The 20073-nt window shown below is 46.5% G+C and overlaps 1 protein-coding gene across 10 annotated transcripts in view; it reads left to right on the forward strand.

The window, feature by feature from the left end:
• Positions 1-19707, forward strand: part of MED13L (mediator complex subunit 13L) — a 150033-nt gene extending 130326 nt beyond the window's left edge. For 9 of the 10 annotated variants that reach the window (XM_081339077.1, XM_081339086.1, XM_081339083.1 and 6 more), the window contains 11 exons: positions 1111-1606; positions 3476-3695; positions 5357-5545; positions 6272-6495; positions 6975-7117; positions 9493-9651; positions 10663-10839; positions 12805-12956; positions 14656-14817; positions 14941-15053; positions 16050-19707. In XM_081339077.1, the coding sequence (XP_081195203.1) occupies positions 1111-1606; positions 3476-3695; positions 5357-5545; positions 6272-6495; positions 6975-7117; positions 9493-9651; positions 10663-10839; positions 12805-12956; positions 14656-14817; positions 14941-15053; positions 16050-16182 (2168 nt within the window). In that variant the 3' untranslated portion in view covers positions 16183-19707. Of the gene's footprint in view, positions 1-1110; positions 1607-3475; positions 3696-5356; positions 5546-6271; positions 6496-6974; positions 7118-9492; positions 9652-10662; positions 10840-11462; positions 12504-12804; positions 12957-14655; positions 14818-14940; positions 15054-16049 lie in introns of those variants that run through there. The other variant, XM_081339078.1, reaches the window with a different exon arrangement.
• The last annotated feature ends 366 nt before the right edge of the window (positions 19708-20073 follow it).

Here is a 20073-nt window from a genome sequence, read left to right on the forward strand (position 1 = left end):
GTTTGGCGGGTCGAATCCCGAGTGCCGCGTAACAGAGTGAGCGCCTGTTACTCGTCCCAGCTTCTGCCAACCTAGCAGTTCAAAAGCACGTAAAAATGCAAGTAGAAAAATAGGGACCACTACGGTGGGAAGGTAACAGCGTTCCGTGCGCCTTTGGTGTCTAGTCATGCCGGCCACATGACCACGGAGACGTCCTCGGACAAGCGCTGGCTCTTCAGCTTTGAAACGGAGATGAGCACCGGCCCCTAGAGTCGGAAACGACTAGCACACATGTGCAGGGGAACCTTTACCTTTACCTTTACCTAATGTGCAATCAGCCCAGGTTCGAATCTCAGAAGGGTGTGGCTGACTGATGAGAACAAATAAGTTTGAAATGGCTATATCAGTCTCCCTTTAATTCTTTGTTAGCAATCCAAAAATTTACACGCATATGTGTGTGTGTGTGTGTAAATTTTTTGCATTGCTAACAAAGAATTAAAGGGAGACAGATATGATCATTTCAAACTTATTTGTTCTCATCAGTCAGCCATACCCTTCTGAGATTCAAACCTGGGCCGATTGCACCTTAGGCAATTGTTCTAACCTTTAGGCCACTGGCTCTTTCTCGCTTTGTTAGCTGAGAAGCAAGGGAGATATATGTGTTAAGTGTTTGTTAAGTATTTAGAACACCTTGCTATGCACACACAGACACAGACACACAGACACACACACATACGTACATACATACACACACACACATAATATATATAGATACACACACACACACACATATTTTCTATTTTTAATAATTTTAAAAATACGAATCCCAGGCATATTTACTTAAAGTATAAAATCTTCAAAGACCGGGATGGATAAAAAACAGTCGTTTATTGCTAAAAGATCATAATAAGCAATAAAAAGATTAGGTAGATATGCTTTAAACAGTTACTTTTTATTGCTTATTATGATCTTTTAGCAAAAAACGACTGTTTTTTATCCATCCCGGTCTTCGAAGATTTCTGTGCTCTCCTGCTATTTTAGAAAACAAGGGATTGTCTAGTGTGTTTCGGCTTTGGCGTGGGTCTCCTTGACGTCCTTTTGAAATCTTTGCTTCCCGTTTTGTCCTTTCAGCACCTTACTTAGCTACTTTGCAACTCGACAGCAGCCTGCTGACGCCACCGAAACACCAAATGGCACCCCCACCATCGTCCTCCAACCTGGAGCAAACCATCTCTGGGAACGCAGGATCAGTTTCCTCCACTTTGGCCTGTCTTGGACCTACGGCTCCCTCGGCTGGCCCGTCTTTCAGCTCCTCCACTAATGGGACCAGCGGTCTCTCGGTGGGCACCAGTACCGTCCCAGGCCCTTCGGTGCCCCAGCTCCTGGCCGCCGCCTCCTCTTCCTCCTCCTCCTCCTCCTCCTCCTCGTCCTCCTCTTCCTCGGCATCCAGTATTAGCCAGACAAGCACTACCTCCTCTTCAGGGTTCAGTGGAGGCCTACCTCAAGGTCAAAACCCAATATCTGGGGCAGTTCCCTCGGAGAGACCCCAAGGAAGCACAGTCCCCGGAGGAGGAGACGCAGAGGCAGGCCCAATCTCATCACAGCAACCGCCAGAAGGGCAGGAAAAGTAAGTTGACTACTCTCACTTTGGGCCCTTTTTTTAGGCTGAAGTGTTTTATTCCCCTCTTTGCTTCTACTGGACCAACTTCATAAGCGTTGGCATCTCTTTGCCTGAACGGCTGGCTTGGGAAGTCTGGAAGTTACGCTCCTCCACCTTCTGGAGTTGGGGAGGGGGGGTTGTCTCCAAACTCCACGACTTTAAGCAGTGGGTGGGATTCAGCTGGTTCACACCACTTCGGCAGAACCAGTGGCTAATTTTTTTTGTTCCCCGGGCCCAGAACGGACTTCCAGAAGCGGCATCCACACAGAGAACCGGTTGTCCCTCCTATTTGAATCCCACCACAGACTTTTTTAAAGACTTGCGGACTTCGACTCCCAGAATTCCCCCCAGCCAGCCAACTTCTAGGAGTTGGAGTCCACAGGTCTTACAAGCCACCAAGGCCGGACATCCCTTTGTAGAGGAAGACTTAATATATGTTGTTGTTGTTAGCTGCGAAGTCATGTCCGATCCATCGCGACCCCGCGGACAATGTTCCTCCATGCCTTCCTGTCCTCTACCATCTTCTGGAGTCCCTTTAAGCTCACGCCTCCTGCTTCAGTGACTCCATCCAGCCACCTCCTTCTCTGTCGCCCCCTTCTTCTCTTGCCCTCAACCTTTCCCAGCATTAGGCTCTTCTCCAGTGAGTCCTTCCTTCTCATAAAGTGGACTTAATATATACCAGTATATAATGGTACACGGAATTAGTTTTTGGTAGAGAGTTTGAACCCCAGAGAAATAAAACTAGCTGGATATATGTGATGAATCTCAGTTTGAAGGTATGTGTGTGTGGTGGTGGTGGGAAATCAGCCACATACTGCCCCCTGCTGGTCGTGAATCATAATAGCAAAAATTGGTTACTGGCCCTGGGTCAAAGTTGTAATTACTGGATAATTCTATAATGCAGAGAACAGAAGCTTATTAATTTCAGCAAGGGTGCTTAAGTCTTTGTGTGGGATAATATAGCCTGTGCCCTATTTTCAGTCCAGGTTTAGGGCTGTGTCAAGGTAATCCTTAATACAAAGATGATATGTTCTTAATTTTATTTTTTTGAAATGGAAGCTCAGTTGTCTTGTGCCCCCCCCCTTCCTTTTGCTGTTGTCAACCCCTCTTCTTGACGTTATGTACTATTTGGATCCAAAATGGACAATGAAGCTTTGGATCTAGCACCGGTTGCTCAACAGTTGCTTAAAGGAGATACACTTTTTTCCACTGGATTCAAACGGTAAATGCTATGAAGGTTCAAAAAAGTAGGCCTTTGGATTATGGAGAGAGCAACAGGGGAGTGATCTGTGGTCTCAACCTGTCAGCACCTCCATAACACTTCCCGAACGTGTATTTCCCATACCTGGTCCTGTGAGAGCCCAGGGGGGGGAATGTATTTCTTTTAAGGAGCTAACAGCAGAGGAATCCTTTTAAGCACATGGGTTGTAACTTAATAGGGAAAAAACAGGACAAACTTTAAAATTGTACGAGACGATAGAATAACAGAGATGAAGGGGACCCTGGAGGTCCCCTAAGTCCAACCCCCTACTTGAGCAGTAGACCCTATACCAGGGGTAGGCAACCTCAGCTCTTTTATGACTCATGGACTTCAACTCCCAGAATTCCTGAGCCAGCGTGGGAGTTGCTGGCTGCTGGGAGCACAGGGAGCTGACACTGAATCACAACACCAGCCCGCCTTGAATTCCATGGACTCTTTATCTACTACGAATTTGCTTTGACCATTAGTAGCTCAGATTCTTGTAGCATACAGTAAACCTATATATTCATTTGTACCGCCTGGACTCCTGATTTCCTGCACTTGGCATAAATCTTTTTTTCCCCTTTTTTTGGTAGCTCTGCAGAGAGGGAGAGGATAGGAATTCCCACGGAACCCGAGTCCGCCGACAGCCATGCCTACCCACCGGCTGTGGTCATCTACATGGTGGATCCCTTCACCTACACCGCGGAAGAGGAATCCTCTTCTGTCAGTTTCTGGCTTTTGAGCTTGATGCGGTGTTACACCGAAATGTTGGACAACCTGCCTGAAAACATGAGGAGCTCTTTCATTCTTCAGGTGAGCTTCCCTTGAGGCAGGCAGACGGGCCTTTTGGGTCGGCTGGAAGAGGAACTTACGCTGCTACCGAAGCCGAAATAAAGAGAATATTTGTAGCTCAGGGTTGCATTGTGGGGTCCTTGGTGCTCTTCGAGCTTGGTAGCGCCCGCAAAAGGTGGTTTAAAGGGGCCTGTGGTGAAGAAAAGGTTGAGGACTGCCGGTCTATAAAGATTGGCACAATTGCCTTCCTTAATCCCAACGGAGCCATCTAGTAAAAAGCCACAGGTTGTTGTAGCAATATTTTGTTGACCAGGGTCCACTGGGATGCTGCAGTGGCCGCAAGTGTGAAAAATGGTCATAGATCACTTTTTTATTTTATTAATTTATTTTATTACATTTATATACCGCCCTTTCCCGAAGGACTCAGGGCGGTTTACAGGGTGATTAAAAACAAAAATACAAAAGTTAAAAACAAATTAAAAAAAATTATATTCGTCCCTGAATAAGTAAAACCCCAGTTAAAATTAAATTTTAAATTAAAAATTAATTCCCCCCCCCAGTGCCGTCGTAACTTTGAACGGTCACTAAACGAACTCTTGCAAGTTGAGGAGCTACCTGCATATGCTCTCCCCCCGCCACCACAAGATTCATCCTGAAAGCACAACTAGCTCAAGTTGTCTTTTAAGCAGTGCATTCTGTACACATCTTTACTGTGCCTTGGGAACAAAAATCGCATTTGCGTAATAGGGGACACAAAATGTGTCGTCCTTCTCCTATAATTATATCTTAGAAAAATCACGCATCGCTGTTCAGATAAAGCTAGTTTGCTAATTCTATTTCCTTTATGAAGCTGGCTGACCATGATGAGACTAATACATTTCTTGCTTTCTCCGGACTAGACCAGGAGAAAAAAAAGTCTCTGAAACAACGCTAAATTTTAAGGACGTGATTGATTTTTCTGTGTTCAAGAAGCTTTAAAGTTCTGGTTGCAGTCACTTTAGGCTATATTCTTTTAAAAAAAGAGACTTTGAGGCAGAATTTCTCCGAAGCAATTGAGAAAATAAATTCAAGTCTGGGAATGTAATATTTTAGATAATACATGTGCACCTGGAGTATATAACACTTCAGGAAAGAGCTTCCAGAATGGAATTTCTCCACATTGGAAGCCGGTAAAATGATTCCACGTTGAAAATGTATATAACAGATTTTCTCTTTGACATCTATTTTATTTCCATGATTTTGGATTTCGGCAGAAAGGGTTAGGGTTTCATCGCACCAAATCCCTATTGACAGTCTGAAGCGAAACAAGCTAAATGCAGGCATTCCCCGTCACATCTGTTCTTTATGAGAACCAGACTCCACTGTCACAGGGAAGCAACGGAGGGTTTTTTTTCCTTTTGAATGAAAATAGCTAATGACAATAGCTCCTGAATCACTAATAGGCCTCTCTTCCCGGACAGCAGATCGTTACTATGATTGCATCTCAAATTGGTTAGATATTGTTATATCCACAGGATGGTCTGGGACACGACACGCCTCAATCGGGTTTGAGATGTGTGGTGTCCCAGACCATCCTGTGGATATAACAAGGCCCCTAGGTTTTGGACATGCAGGTTTAAAAAAATAAAATAAAAATACTATAGGTATAGTTTTACTAATCCTGGCTTTGCTGTTTCCTTTAGATTGTGCCTTGCCAATATATGCTGCAGACCATGAAGGACGAGCAGATCTTTTATATCCAGCACTTGAAATCCCTGGCATTTTCTGCCTACTGCCAGTGCCGGCGACCGCTACCCACGCAGATTCACATTAAGTCTCTGACTGGCTTTGGACCAGCTGCCAGCATTGAGATGACGCTGAAGAACTCTGAGGTGAGCGGGGAGGGGACCCAGCAAAGCCTCTCGGTGCCCACGCTCTTCCCTCTAAAACCGTAGCAGCAGTGCCGCTCTGAGGAATGGCCTTCTTTGGCAAATCCGGACGGTCCCAGCCCTGTTAGGCTTTCATAAGACTCTGAAGGCCCGTTTCCAAGGGCTTTGGGCGCGGGTGTTGGGGGCTCTGCCGGTGATGTGGATTTTAATATTGGAGGTTTCCTGTTTCAAGCTTGAGCATCGTGGCTTATACACTTATACTGGTAGATTTGCAACCATTTGTTTAATGTCCGTTCAAACTTACAGCTGCACAGAAAAAAAAAGGGACTTACAACCTGTCCTCACACTTAACGACCCTTGCAGCATACGTAGGGTCACGTCGTCACATTTGGGGCGCTTGGCGCCCAGTTTATGACGATGGCAGCGTCCCAGGATCACGTGATGGCTTTCTGCGATCGTGATAAGCAGAAGCCAAATGGGGGAAGCTGGATTCGCTTAACGACTGCTTTGCTTCGCAGTGGAAATTCTGGTCCCTATTGTGGGTCAAGACTATCTGTAGCCTTCATTTTTTTCAGCTTGGAACAATCTGCTAAGCTTGTAAGCCGCCCTGACTCTTCGGAGAAGGGCGGGATATAAATGGAATTAAAATAAAAATAAATAAATAAATCTGTCACTTGTTCTCTCTCTCTTTCTCTCTCTCTCTCTGTGTGTAATGTCCCCTTTTTGTAGCGGCCGAGTCCCATTCAGCTGTACTCCCCTCCATTTATCCTGGCACCTATCAAAGACAAACAGACGGAGCTCGGGGAGACCTTTGGTGAAGCCAGCCAGAAGTATAATGTGCTCTTTGTGGGATATTGTCTCTCTCACGATCAACGTTGGCTTCTGGCCTCCTGCACCGACCTGCATGGGGACTTGTTGGAAACTTGCATTGTCAACATCGATTTGCCAAACAGGTAGGCTATAAAAAAAGAAGAAGAAGAAAAAAACCCAGCTGCAAACTTTGGAGCAGACAATCCTGCTGGACTTCCTGGCCTTAAATACATTGAGTGCATGCTTATAACCCAGCGGTGTGGTGGCTTAGAGGTGAAGATGCTCGTCTCCCGCTCAGAAGACTTGAGAGTTCAATCCTAAGAGAGGTTTCTCTATCAGGATGCAAAGAGAAAGTATCTGCTGTGAACTCGGCATAGGTGTCAGGAAGGGCATCCGGCTAGTAAATGCTGAGCTCCAAACAGATGTTTCTCTATCAGGATGCAAAGAGAAAATATCTGCTGTGAACTTGGCGTAGGCGTCAGGAAGGGCATCCGGCCAGTAAACACTCAGCTCCATTCATTTGCCTTGACTCCACCCCAAATAAAGGGATTACAGGTCGTAAAAAGAAAACAACAACAAGAAGAAGTAAAACAAGTTCTTATTAACCCTCTTTTCCCTCCAGATCACGGAGGTGCAAGGTGTCAGCGCGTAAAATTGGCTTGCAGAAGCTCTGGGAATGGTGCATCGGGCTCATCCAAATGACGTCACTTCCCTGGAGAGTCGTGATTGGGCGCCTCGGACGGCTTGGCCACGGGGAGCTGAAAGGTACCTGGGCTACATAGCCTTTCCCAGTTGGTTGACAGTAGGCCCTTGAGGCGCTGTCAGGATGGATTGTTATTTATTTTATGCATGTCAGAAGCATCACTATTAAAAGTTTACACATAGGCATAAGTACCAACATAAAATTTTTAAATGTATAAAAGCCTAAATTAGGCCCAGAAGGATGTAAGATCAATTGCATTCTGTTGTGTGTCATAAGGTCCTCCAGAGTACATGACGCAGGGGGCAGGTGTACACCTGTGCGTGTGTCTCCTCGTTCACAGTAGCCATATGATTGTTGGTAAGTTATTTTGGAAGAACAATCCTGGGACAGAACAGCCCCGGACCACCACCTGTAACACCTGTATCAAGTATTCTCCAAGCTTTGCAACTTGGTGGCTTGTTGCGGGGGGTGGGGAACTGGTTGACACGAGTGGTGGTCCAGCACACATGCCCATGTGCGCGCAGTTCAACTTGCACGAGCGGTGGGCCGGCGTGAGCACACCGACATGTGCAGCTTGACTTGTGTAAGCTGAGCTACGCTCGCATGTGTGCACGCTGGCCCACCGCTCACAGGACCTGGTTCCGAATAAGCCATGGCCCGGTTGTTGGGAAGCCCTGATCTACATAACAGAAAGCATAAGCTATGTTTTCCTTCAAACATGGGTGTGCAATAACCCCCGCGCTCCCCTGCTTCCATTAGATAGTTAGCAGGTTAACCCATCACAGCCCAGCTGCTTTTGTGTCAGGATCTTTAACCAGAAGAGTGTCTGGTTTTGTATTCCTAGGAAGTGCCAATCTGGACTGTCCTTTTTTAAAGCACGTTAGCAAAATAATAGAAACGGTCTCGGTTTGGAGCCAGGCTGTCTAAAAAGTGATGTGGCAATGTCATCCTGGTCATTAGAATGGGAAACCCTGCAAGGCCGTGTCTGGGTGTGTCTGTGTGTGCGGGGGGCCCACAAAGATTAGGCCATTTCATCCTTCCACCTTACTAGTCCCTTCAGAAGCAAGGGAGCTGAGGTGGCTTATTTCTTGTATGTTCGTTGGCTGCAGTGCTTTTATATTTGAGTCTTCGCAGGCTGAAGCTTTAGAACAGCGGTCCCCAACCTTTGCAGCTTGGCGGCCCGGCTGGTGGGGGGGAGAGGGGAACTGGGCCATGCAAGTGGTGGGCTGGTGCGCTTGCTCAAGCTGAGCTGCACGCACGGGTGCCCCAGCTAGCCACTCGCGTGGCCCAATTCCGAATAGACCACGGCCCAGTAGTGGGCCACGGCCCCAGTGATTGGAGACCCCTAGTTTAAAATAAGTGGCTTGTCTACGACAGGCTTGTCCAACTTGTGGCAAGCCCAAGGTTGGGCCCTCCTGCTTTATAGATTGATATATTTTGGCGGCCTGCGTGAAATGAGAGGAAAGGCAGGAATTAGAGATGCGTGTAACGCTTTAGATCTCAGCCGCTCTGCTTTGATCACTTTCAGAGTGTTTCAAGTGTGTGAAAGAGCTTCAAGGCACAAAGGAGGGCATAATAACTGGTTGCTAAAACAACTGCTAAATGCTGCCCTCCAGTTAGGAGGCAGGGCTGTTAGATAACTTCGAGGGTCAATGAATTCTGGCATTTCCCCCTTGCGACTAACGGGTTGAGCAACATGTATAAAGGAAGCGTCTTATTAGCCTTTGACCAGAGAGAGTCAAATCAGAGAAAAGAGGCAGAGCAGAGATGCAAAAGAGAGACAGTAAGAAAAAAGGATGTAAAGAGAAGGGATGGAGAAATAAGGTCGTAAACGTCTGTGGAGATACTCCGTCATTCAAGAGGCAACTGGACTTTCTTGTTTTTCTTCTTCGAAGACGTTTCGCTTCTCATCCAAGAAGCTTCTTCAGCTCCGTCGGATGACGGAGGAGAAGCGAAACGTCTTCAAGGAAAAACCAAGCCCAGTTTGCCTTTTGGAAAAAGCACCATTGGGACTTAGAGATAGGAGGAGGATGAACACGATGGGAACAAGATGCAATTATAAAACTAACTGCCCAGGAGTAAATGATAACATGGAGCCCTGTCGGAAATGGTCCTCCAGGATGTCCTTCCCCCACAAGGGATGGGCTCAAATCTTGTTCTACTTTGGCTTCTGGTTGAGGGAAGCTTCGTTAGATGACAGCCTTTATTTCAGGGGTCCCCAGCCCCCGGTCCGTGGACCGGTACCAGGCCGCGGCATGCCAGCAACCGGTCCGCACAAACAAGCAAAGCTCCATCCGTGGGGATGCAAGGCAGCACACAAAACCACGCACCTTCCAGTCCGCGGAAAAAACTCACTCCACCGAACCGGTCCCTGGTGATGCCCAAAAGGCTGGGGACCTCTGCTCTATATCTTCCTTCTCCTCCTCTTGTTTTTCAGACTGGAGCATTCTGCTCGGCGAATGCTCCCTGCAGACAATCAGCAAGCAGTTGAAGGAGGTGTGTCGGATGTGTAGCATCTCCTCGGCAGATTCTCCCTCCATCCTTAGCGCCTGCTTGGTTGCCATGGAACCGCAGGGTTCATTTGTGGTGATGCCAGGTAATTAGGCACGGCTGGGGGGGGCTTCGTGGGACCAACATCTTCCCTTTGCTGTCTCTCTGTCTCTCTCTCCCCCCCCAAAAAAAAAATTTGGCTTGGAAAAAGGGGCCTTTCCATGTCCAAGGACTGTTATCAAATGCTCAACCTCTGGGGCAAAAAAAAAAATAGAATGGTTTGTGTGTGGGGGGGGGAGAGTATTATTTCTTTATTTAGCACGTGGCAAGAGACTTCTAAATGCAATAGTGGCGAACATCTGTAGCTCTGGGGTAGCGTGAGGGTGAAGGTTCGTCCTCCGAGCTTGTGGGTTGGTTTCTGAACATTGGTTTGTGACCTCGTTCAGCAGAGTTTAAACGTTGCCTAGCCTGGTAGCGAAACAGTCGGCAACCAGCCCCCAAAGCTCGGAGGATGAATCTTCACTCTCAGACTTCTTTATTCTAAGCCTTTTCCCTGAGGTCTTCTCATAGTGATGTGGGTTTAATGTTTTTAGTTTTACATCCAGGTATTTATGAAGCAATGCGGTGGTTGGGTAATTAAAAGTAAACAATAGTAAATAACAAAGTCATTTGTAGATAGGTCAAGTTACATCAACAAGAATTTCCTTAGCTACGACAGCATAGTCAAATTAATAACATTTCTAATGATAACACGATCAGTTAGAGCAATTTTCATTATATTTTCACATATACACATATAGGGATGTGTTTTAAGCCAGGAGATTGCAAGGATTATCTGGCTGCCGTTAGGGAACAATGAGCTGACTCTTATGTCAGGGGTCCCCAACCTCGGGGCCGTGGACCGGGACCGGGCCACAGCACGCTAGCAACCAATCCGCACAAACAAGCAAGGCCCCATCCGTGGGATGCAGGCAGCACACAAAACCAGGCACCCTCCGGTCCGTGGGAAAAACTTCCTCCACGGATCCAGTCCCTGGTGCCCAAAAGGTTGGAGACCCCTGCTCCAGAGGGTGTGGCGAGTCAGCCTGACTGCACCTCTTCCTTTTCTTTCTGAAAGATGCTGTCACCATGGGGTCTGTCTTCGGCCGCAGCACTGCCCTTAATCTGCAGTCTTCACAGCTGAACACGCCCCAGGATGCCTCCTGCACTCACATCCTGGTTTTCCCAACTTCGGCAACCATCCAAGTCGCTCCCGCAAATTATCCCAACGAAGATGGATTCAGCCCCAATAATGGTGAGTCAGTTGCTGCTGGGGGGAGGAAGGAGTGGGGGGTGTGGGGGTGTGTCAAGATTCCCCTTTGGCGCACCAATCAGAAAGGTTCAGCCCGGGATTTAAAATGGAATTCCAAATCCTTTTGCGAAGTAGATGTGTATCTACGTACATTTTGCTGAGGGCTCCTTGGCATTTGAAATTGGTCTGTTATTTTACGGGGGGGGGGGAAGGATTTCTAATAATAATTTCTAATAAAGCTCCCCCCCGGGAGCTCCGGATGGCCCCAGACCTTCGGTCCTTTCACTGTGACCTTAAGTCATATCTTTTCCAACAGGCCGACCTGGACTGACGATAATGGGGTTTTTAATTATGATTTTAAATGTTTTTATTGGTTTTAGTGGGACTTTGACACAATTTAATTCTTTTTTAATATTTGTATTCATTTGTATTTTATTGTTGTTAGCCGCCCTGAGTCCTTCGGGAGATAGGGCGGCATACAAGTCTCATTATAAATAAATAAATAAAATAAATATTTAAATTGGGCGAAATCTTAAGTTGGTGAAGTTGCGACTTGCGGTCTTCCCAGCCTTCCTTTGAGAAAGCTTCATGGATGAGCTAATATATACCTATTATATCTAATATAGATAAATCCTAGAGACTTTCTCTTGCCAGGATTATACAGGTGGGTCTTGACTTATGACAATTGCTCAACAATCATTCAAAGTTATGACAGACCTCCCCAGAAAACTTGCAACCAACTTTCCTTCCTTCCTTCCTTCCTTCCTTCCTTCCTTCCTTCCTTCCTTCCTTCCTTCCTTCCTTCCTTCCTTCCTTCCTTCCTCCCTCCCTTCCTTCCTTCCTTCCTTCCTTCCTTCCTTCCTTCCTTCCTTCCTTCTTTCTTCTTTCTTTCTTTCTTTCTTTCTTTCTTTCTTTCTTTCTTTCTTTCTTTCTTTCTTTCTTTCTTTCTTTCTTTCTTTCTTTCTTTCTTCCTTCCTTCCTTCCTTCCTTCCTTCCTTCCTTCCTTCCTTCCTTCCTTCCTTCCTCCCTCCCTCCCTTCCTTCCTTCCTTCCTTCCTTCCTTCCTCTTTCTTTCTTTCTTTCTTTCTTTCTTTCTTTCTTTCTTTCTTTCTTTCTTTCTTTCTTTCTTTCTTTCTTTCTTTCTTCCTTCCTTCCTTCCTTCCTTCCTTCCTTCCTTCCTTCCTTCCTTCCTTCCTTCCTTCCTTCCTTCCTTCCTTCCTTCCTTCCTTCCTTCCTTCTCCTTCCTTCCTTCTTTCCCTCCTCTCTCCGCCCTTCCCTCCCTTTCCCTTTGATCTTTTGATGGAACTTGGTGGGCCTCACCAAGTGCACCTCCTCTTCATCCTTTCGTGCTGGTATCCCTTCTTGGCCCCAAATCCCCTCCTGAACTTTGGGCTGACAAATATTTAACCTGCATTAACTTGGGCCCTTAGGGCTTTGCAGAGTAATTGGAGTAATGTCCAACGGCTTGCGTTTTCCAAAAGAGTGTTAGATTTAATTTTCTCAACTCATTTTTCTGTGTTTAATTATTAAAGAGAGAGGAGGGGGGGAGGAGAGAGAAAGAGAAATAGGAAAAAGAGAGAAGACGGGTGAGATGGACATAGGGAAGATAGATTGGAGAGAAAGACAGAGAGAGAGAGAGTGAGACAGAAGAGATGGACAGATAGAGGAGAGAGAGAGGGGAAAGAGAAAAAGAGAACGAGAGGTGACAGATGGACAAATGAGAGAGAGAGATGAGACAGGAGAGATAGACAGGAAAGAAAGGGACACACACAGACAGGAGAGATGGACAGAGAGAGAGGAGGAAAAGAACGAGAGAAGAGAAGAGAGGTGAGAGAGATAGGAAAGATGGACAGATAGAGAGAGAGAAAGAGAGAGGAGACACGACAGATAGGAGAGAGAGAGAGAGAGAGAGGGCCACCTATAAGATAATAATACTGAAGCCTCCTTTTGCCCTTCCTTCCTCTTTGAGATGACATGTTTGACCTCCCATTCCCGGATGACATGGACAATGATATCGGCATCCTGATGACTGGGAACCTCCACTCATCTCCAAACTCTTCCCCTGTCCCCTCTCCCGGTTCTCCTGGAATTGGAGGAGGACCGTCCTTTCAGCACAGCCGGGTAAGTACCCCCCCAATCTCCCTGCCACTGGCAGGGGTTGGTTCCAGCTCCTGAAAAATGGCATCTTTCCCCCCCCCCCGCCCCATGTTTTGTGGGGGGAGGGAGCAGATTTTGACTTGGGGGATAGCGGCAGAGGTTGCAATCCCAGTCCTGGAGAAAATAGCGGATGGAGAAAATCCGCTTTATAAGAACCGCTGTTCTTTTGGAGGGAAAAAATAAAATAAACATAGCTTTGATGTGGAGCGCAGTGTGTGTGTGGGGGGGGTGGGTGGGTGGGTGTTTTCTCCCCCGGTTCCTGCACCGTGGCTGTTAAGCGAATCGCTGCAGTTGTTTGAGTGAACCCTGTGGGTTGTTAAGCGAATCTCGACTTATCGGAAGCCAGCTGGGAAGCTTACAAATGAGAATCCCGCAACCCTGGGACGGTGCAGCCATCACAAATACAGGCCAGAGGCCAAGCGCCCGGATTTTGATCACGTAATCGGGGGGGGGGGGAGGATTCTGCACGTGAAAACTGGACATCGCTTCCTTTTCCCGGTACCGTTGTAACTTGGAGCGGTCCCTAAACAAATGATGGTGAAGTCAAGGTCTACCTTTAAAATTGTAGTTATTCCCATTTTAGCCCTGGCCGTTCTCGAGGGTGGTGGTTAACATTGGGAGGGTTATTCTGCACGACTCCAGTTTCTGCTGTAATGAGATGAGTAATCAGGGAGTCGGTAACTTGCGGCGGCCCCTCCTGAGCGTAATGCCTTCAGAGTAACCAGTTTAGCCATTAACCCGAGACTGGTAATTGAGGTGTAATTTTCGTTCTTACCAAAGCAGCAGCCTGTGATCTCCCCCCCCCCCAGGGTCAAGGCAGGGCCTCCCTTGCTCCCCGTGGATTTTATAATTGATTGCTTCCATTCGCAAGCCAGGGTTGCCCTCTCTGGCACGCTAGGGTGTGTGCTGAAGCAGGCAGGCTGCTTTTGATGCTCTCCGGGGCTGTCCCGCTGATCACATGAAGAAAGGAAATCGGACATTGCTTCCAATTCGCAAGCCAGGGTTGCCCTCTCTGGCACGCTAAGGGTGTTGTGTTTGGTGCTGAAGCAGGCTAGGCTGCTTTTGATGCTCTCCGGGGCTGTCCCGCTACATCACATGAAGAAAGGAAATCGGACCAAGTGGAGATCTCTTCCAGGGTTTCCAAGCTGGGGTCCTGGATGCTCTCTGGGCTCGGCGGTTTTCTTGCAGACCTTTCATTACCCAACTAGATAATGTCATCAGTGCTCGGAGCAGGAACTCGTGTGTTGCCTAGTTTGATGAAACCTCTGCAGGAAAACCCCAAATCTCAGAGAGCACCAAGGACCCCAATCTCCTCCTCCTCCCTCCTCCTCCTCCTCCTCCTCCTCCTCCGCCACTGGTGCTGTTGCCTAGATGTCTCATGAAACCTCTGCAGGAAAACCACCAATCTCAGAGAGCACCAAGGACCCCAATCTCCTCCTCCTCCTCCTCCTCCTCCTCCTCCTCCTCCTCCTCCTCCTCCTCCTCCTCCTCCTAGATGTCTCATGAAACGTCTGCAGGAAAACCACCAGTCTCAGAGAGCACCAAGGACCCCAATCTCCTCCTCCCTTAGCACTGATGCTGTTGCTCCATTTGGGCGAGCACCATGGATACCTGCATGCTCCAGGCCCTGACCTGCATTGCCCTTCTCCCCTTGATTTTTCAGAGCCAAGGGGAGCGTCTCCTTTCCCGGGAAGCCCCCGAAGAACTGAAGCAGCAGCCCCTCGCCCTGGGCTACTTCGTTTCCACTGCCAAAGCCGGGAATCTCCCACAGTGGTTCTGGTCCTCCTGTCCTCAAGCTCAGAAACAGTGTCCCCTCTTTCTCAAGGTTGGTTTTTGCTATTCCCTCGGGGCGGGACCACATGGGAAGCCGCCCTAGTTTGGGGGGGGGTTGGTCACAGAAGGATGTGCATTGCTCAACCCCACGCTCCTGTGTTCTGCTTCCTGATAGGCATCACTACATCATCACATCTCTGTAGCGCAGACCGATGAACTCCTTCCTGCCCGGACTTCCCAGAGGGTCCCCCATCCCTTGGACTCCAAAACCACATCAGATGTCCTAAGGTAATGGAACTTCTGGCTTTGTGTTAGCCATCACGCAAAGGTTGGTCTCGGAGCAGCCCTCTGCTGTCGAAAATCGACCCAAATGTTGTCGATCGCTTTGAAAAATCCCTAGTTTGAGTTTGGTCGTTTCCTTGAAGGCGTTTTGTGACCAAACCTAGGTAACATCTTCAGCCCCACCACCTAGCACTGATGATCTTACCTAGTTTGGTCACGAAACGTCTGCAAGGAAACCACCAAGCTCAGAGAGCATCAAAGGCTTAAGGAAGATTCAGACCTGGTTAAGTTTGGAGAAGAGGCTAAGTGGGTTATTGGTTGGGCTAGGTAGGAAGTTGTTGCTAATATAACAGAGTAGCCGTGTTTGTGTAGCCATCAGGAGTGGAAGCAACTTGGTGTAGCTCTTTGAGTTGGGTTGTTTTCTTGCAAACTACATTACCCAAACTACATAACATCAGTGCAAGTGGGCTTGCTCTGGTATATAAACAGAGAGCAAACCCCACTCCCTTCTAGCACTGATGATGTAACCTAGTTGGGTCCTGAAACATCTGCGAGAAAACAAGCAAGCTCAGAGAGCACCAAGGACCCCACAGCCATCGTCCTCCTCCTCCTCCTCCTCCTATTCCTCCTCCTCCTCCCCACTCTCCTCCTCCTCCTCCTCCTCCCCACCCTCCTCCTCCTCCTCCTCCTCCTCCTCCTCCCTTAATTCCAGGTTGATCAGTTTCCAACCATTGTTTCTCGACCTGCCCTCTGGTGCTCTGGTGAACAACCTGCCCCCCTCTGCCTTGTGGCAGCCCCTCAGATACTGGAACGCTGCTATCACGTCTCCCCCATTTCTTCTTTTCTTTAGACTAGCCAAACCCAAGTCCCGCAGCCGTTCTTCATATCTTTTAGCCGCCAGGCCTTTGATCGTCTTAGTTGCGTGAACCTCGGGATCAGAGCAGATCCCTCCAGCAGCTTCCCCACCCCCACCAACCCCTCACCTCCTTTCCCCTTCTCTAGGTTTGTCCTGGAACAATACAACGCCTTGTCGTGGCTGACTTGCAACCCAGCGACCCAGGATCGTGGCTCCTGCCTTCCTGTTCACTTTGTGGTGCTCACTCAGCTCTACAACGCCATCATGAACATCCTTTAAATCGCCGGGATGGGGGCAAGCCGAAGCTCCCCTTGCCACTCGGAGAATCCGCCACACAGCCTGCAGAAGAGTTCGGATCCCTGGCGAGTCTGAAGGAAGGCTAAGCGGCGCTCCCAGTTTTTTCCTCAACAAGCAGGAGAATTCTCTCCCGCGGGATCGGAGTCCACAAAAAAACGGGACACCCTCAAGCCACTCTGACCAGGCTTTCAGGCAGCTGATGTATTACAACTTTGAGGCAGTGTTAATTCGCCGGCTGAACTTTACAGAACCTACGCATCACGGCGAAAAACATAACGTCTTTCATTTCATTTTTCGTTCCCCCCCCCCTCTCTCTCTCTCTCTCTCTCTCTCTCTCTCTCTCTCTCTCTCTCTCTCTCTCTCTCTCTCTCTCTCTCTCTCTCTCTCTCTCTCTCTCTCTCTCTCTCTCTCCCCTTTTTCTGTGCATGGATCTCTGCCGGAGAAAAAGCAAAATATTGTCGCGACCAGTCGGGCTGACCCCAAAGCCTCTGCCGTTTTCCTTGGAAAAACCGTCGCATCAATGCGGCCTCTACTAGTCGGAAAATAGATGAGATTTTTTTTTTTGTTTTTAACTTTTCGGTGTACCTGGAACTCCTTGACAGACTGGATTGGATTTGAATGAATGTGGGAGGGGGGGATTTTTTTTTTCTTTTTCTTTTGCGCCCCCTCCTCCCCCATCCATGTAGATACGAATGCTCTGGAGACAATGCTGACGTTTGTCCAGTTTATTGTTTTGTTTTTTAATTTATTTATAGGGGCTATTAAATTATAGAGGAGCAGGTAGAGCACGCGATCCGACTCCCATCTCACCGAGAAGTGGGGTTATTTTATTTTATTATTATTATTTTTTTTGGTATACCTCTCGCTTTTTAGCCTAGAAATTGGGGTGGGTGGGGGAAAAACGAGACGTTTCCGGTGGGGTGGGACGGAGCAGTTTGAACGAGCCACTGAAGAAGAACTCAAAAGAGTCACCTTTTGTTTTAAAAGAAAAAAAATTTTTTTTTTTTTGGAGTTAAGGAAGCCTGCCGGCAAATTAATTCTAAGTCAATCAGATAACTGACAACCCCATGCAAAATAGCCCAAACCAGTGGGAAAAAATATGGAACACACGAAAACAGCCTTTTCCAATCTGACAGCATCAAGATGTGCTGGGAATCAGCATCACCCGGAAGCCGTCCGTAGCGAGGATCGTTTGGGGCAGGGGCTGAGAATCCTGGGAGGTGTAGTTCTAGGTGTATGCTGGAAGAGACATCACTGGCTGCTTCAAGTGTGGAAACCGCCTGAAAAAGTGGGGGAAGGGGTGGAAATGGAAAGGAAAGTTTAAGGAGGTGTTTAGAACAGAATAATAATAATAATAATAGGGTTGAAAGGGACCTTGGAGGTCATCTAGTCCAACCCCCTGCTCAGGCAAGGAAGGGGACCTTACGCCATTCCGGACAAATGACTGTCCAGACTCTTCTTAAAAACTTCCAATTTGATCAATGTGGATTTTTCCCCCCCCCCCAGCATCCCCCATCTGCGTATCCACACTCAAGATGGACCTAAATTTCGATAACGATGATGTGCATATTCACTCCGCCCCTTCCAATCTCCGCGAGAGAGATTTTGGAGGTTTTTTTTTTTAAAGCGACTTTATTGCATTAATATGGAAAATAAAAGGACGCCGAGTAGGCGTGGCGGGTGGTGGTGGAAAGCATAAGCTTGACTTAGTTAAGAAGTTGGCGCCAGGATTCGGTTGGTGGTTTGTTTGTTTTAAAAAAAGAAAAGCTTAAAGCCATTAAATTGTTTGAATCGGGAGGTCTCCAAACTTGACAACTTCAACTCCCAGAAGTCCTCAGCCTGGGCAGCTTTTAAAAGGCTTGTGGGTTTTTCAACTCCCCTGCTGGCTGAGGCATTCTGGGAGTTGAAGTCCACAAGCCTTAAAAGCTGCCCAGGTAGGAGGCCCCTGGTTCGAACGACTCCTCGGATTGGAGGCCATCGAAGGGGGCGTTCCCATTTCTAGCACTGACAGGCCAAGGCTGCTTTTAAGGGGAAAAGGGGGCGGGACTTGGTCGTCACGGCCACCCTTAAAGGATCCTTTAGCATTTTTGAACTTCTTCCAAACGTCTTCTCTCTCTTCTTCTGGTTAAATGAAAGAAAAAGGAAAAGGAAAAAAAAATATGAAAATTTCTATGAATTTAAATATTTTTCTTGAAACGATGATGTAATGTTTAAATCAGATTTATTATTATTATTATTATTAATATTATTATTATTATTATTAATAATCCCATGCAAGGTGGGAAAGGATTGGTCAGAAGAAGACCCTGTAAATGGATCGCTCTTATTATTCTCTTTTCCAGGCTGCCCACCTGGAGGAGTTTTTGCAATGTATAGGAAGGGGAGGGGGGGAAAAATCAGATGTATCGAAAACCATTTGTATCTAATGTATACAGTGTAAAATGGATTTTAAAAAAAAATGTTACATTACTATTTTTTCTTAATCGGGAAGGAAAATTCTCAAGGCCTTTTGAAGAGCATTAAAAGATGAAGATTGTAAACTTGTATACAAAAAAAACAACCTTGGTGAGCAAAACTATGTAAAGTTATCTTTTAACATTTTGGGGTTATTTGTTCCCAAGATTCGCCTGAATTTTGGATTATAGTTGGGTTGGCTTTTTAATGGGCTGGTTTTTTTTATTAAGGGGTGACTTCTCTCTCCCCCCCCCCGAGATCCAATTCTAATGCAAAAATTTTAAAAAAAACAAACCCCTCAATCCATAAATATGGGGAAGGGGTTAATAAGGAGTAGTTTTCATCTGATGTTGTTTTTATTTAATTTTTTTTAAGTTAAGAGAAACTGGTAACATATTTATACATTTTTTGTGCAAAATAAATGAATGGCAATAGATTTTAAAAAGAAAAAAAAATCTTATGTACCTTCAGTGTGAAAAAATCTGTATATTTCCCTTTAAATATGCATTATTTTACTTGTGGGTTTTTTACTGAATTAATCTGAAATGTACAAGCCCTGGATTTCCTACAGAGTGAAAAATTATTTTATTTTTTTTAGTTTCTAATTTTAGAAATCATACGGAAAATCAGAATGAGTACAGTTTGAGCAAAAAGGGGTGGGGGGGCGGGGTGGGGTGAGCGCACGGTTGTCCAGCATGCTAGTATGTATATTTCCGAACCTTTTTTTAAATGTAAAGGCTGTACATTTCTTTGGGAGAGTTTTGATTTTCTTTTCCTTAAGCATTTTGCAGTGACCCTCTTTTATATATAGCCAATTTGAAACAAAACAAAACAGACAAAAGAACTACGTGGAGTTCATTTTAAATCTTTAACAGTATATCGCTGGTACAATACACTTAAAAAAAAAAAGAGAGAGACTTTGATAAAAAGAAGAACCAATAATAATAATAATAAAAATCTCCCATTTTAAATGTCATTCATATATACCTTGTGGATGAGAGCTATATACTTTTACACACTTTTTTAGATGAATAAATTATTGAATTACTGAAACTTTGCGTGGGTTTCCAGCTGAGTTGACTTTAGTCTCAATTACTGTAACATCATCAGCAGAGGCGGTGATGGAGAGGAAATAGATTTTGTTCTTAACTGCTTGGGACGTGAGGACAAATTCTAGATTTGGCAACTTCCATTTAGATCATGGAGGACATGGAATCATAGACCTAGAAATGATCATCTAGTCGAGCCCTCTGCTACGGTAGCTGATCTTATACCACCCGGTCTGTTTTGGAAAACCTCCGGTTAATGGAGCAGCCAGAGCTTCTGGAAGCAAACTTTTTCCATTGATCAATTGTTCTGTCTCTCAAGAAATTTCTCCTAGGTTGGATGTCTCTTTAACAAGTTCCCATCCCTGTTTTT

The sequence above is a fragment of the Vipera berus genome (assembly GCF_964194415.1).
Source record: "Vipera berus genome assembly, chromosome: 14".
NCBI classification, from domain to species: Eukaryota; Metazoa; Chordata; class Lepidosauria; order Squamata; family Viperidae; genus Vipera; species Vipera berus.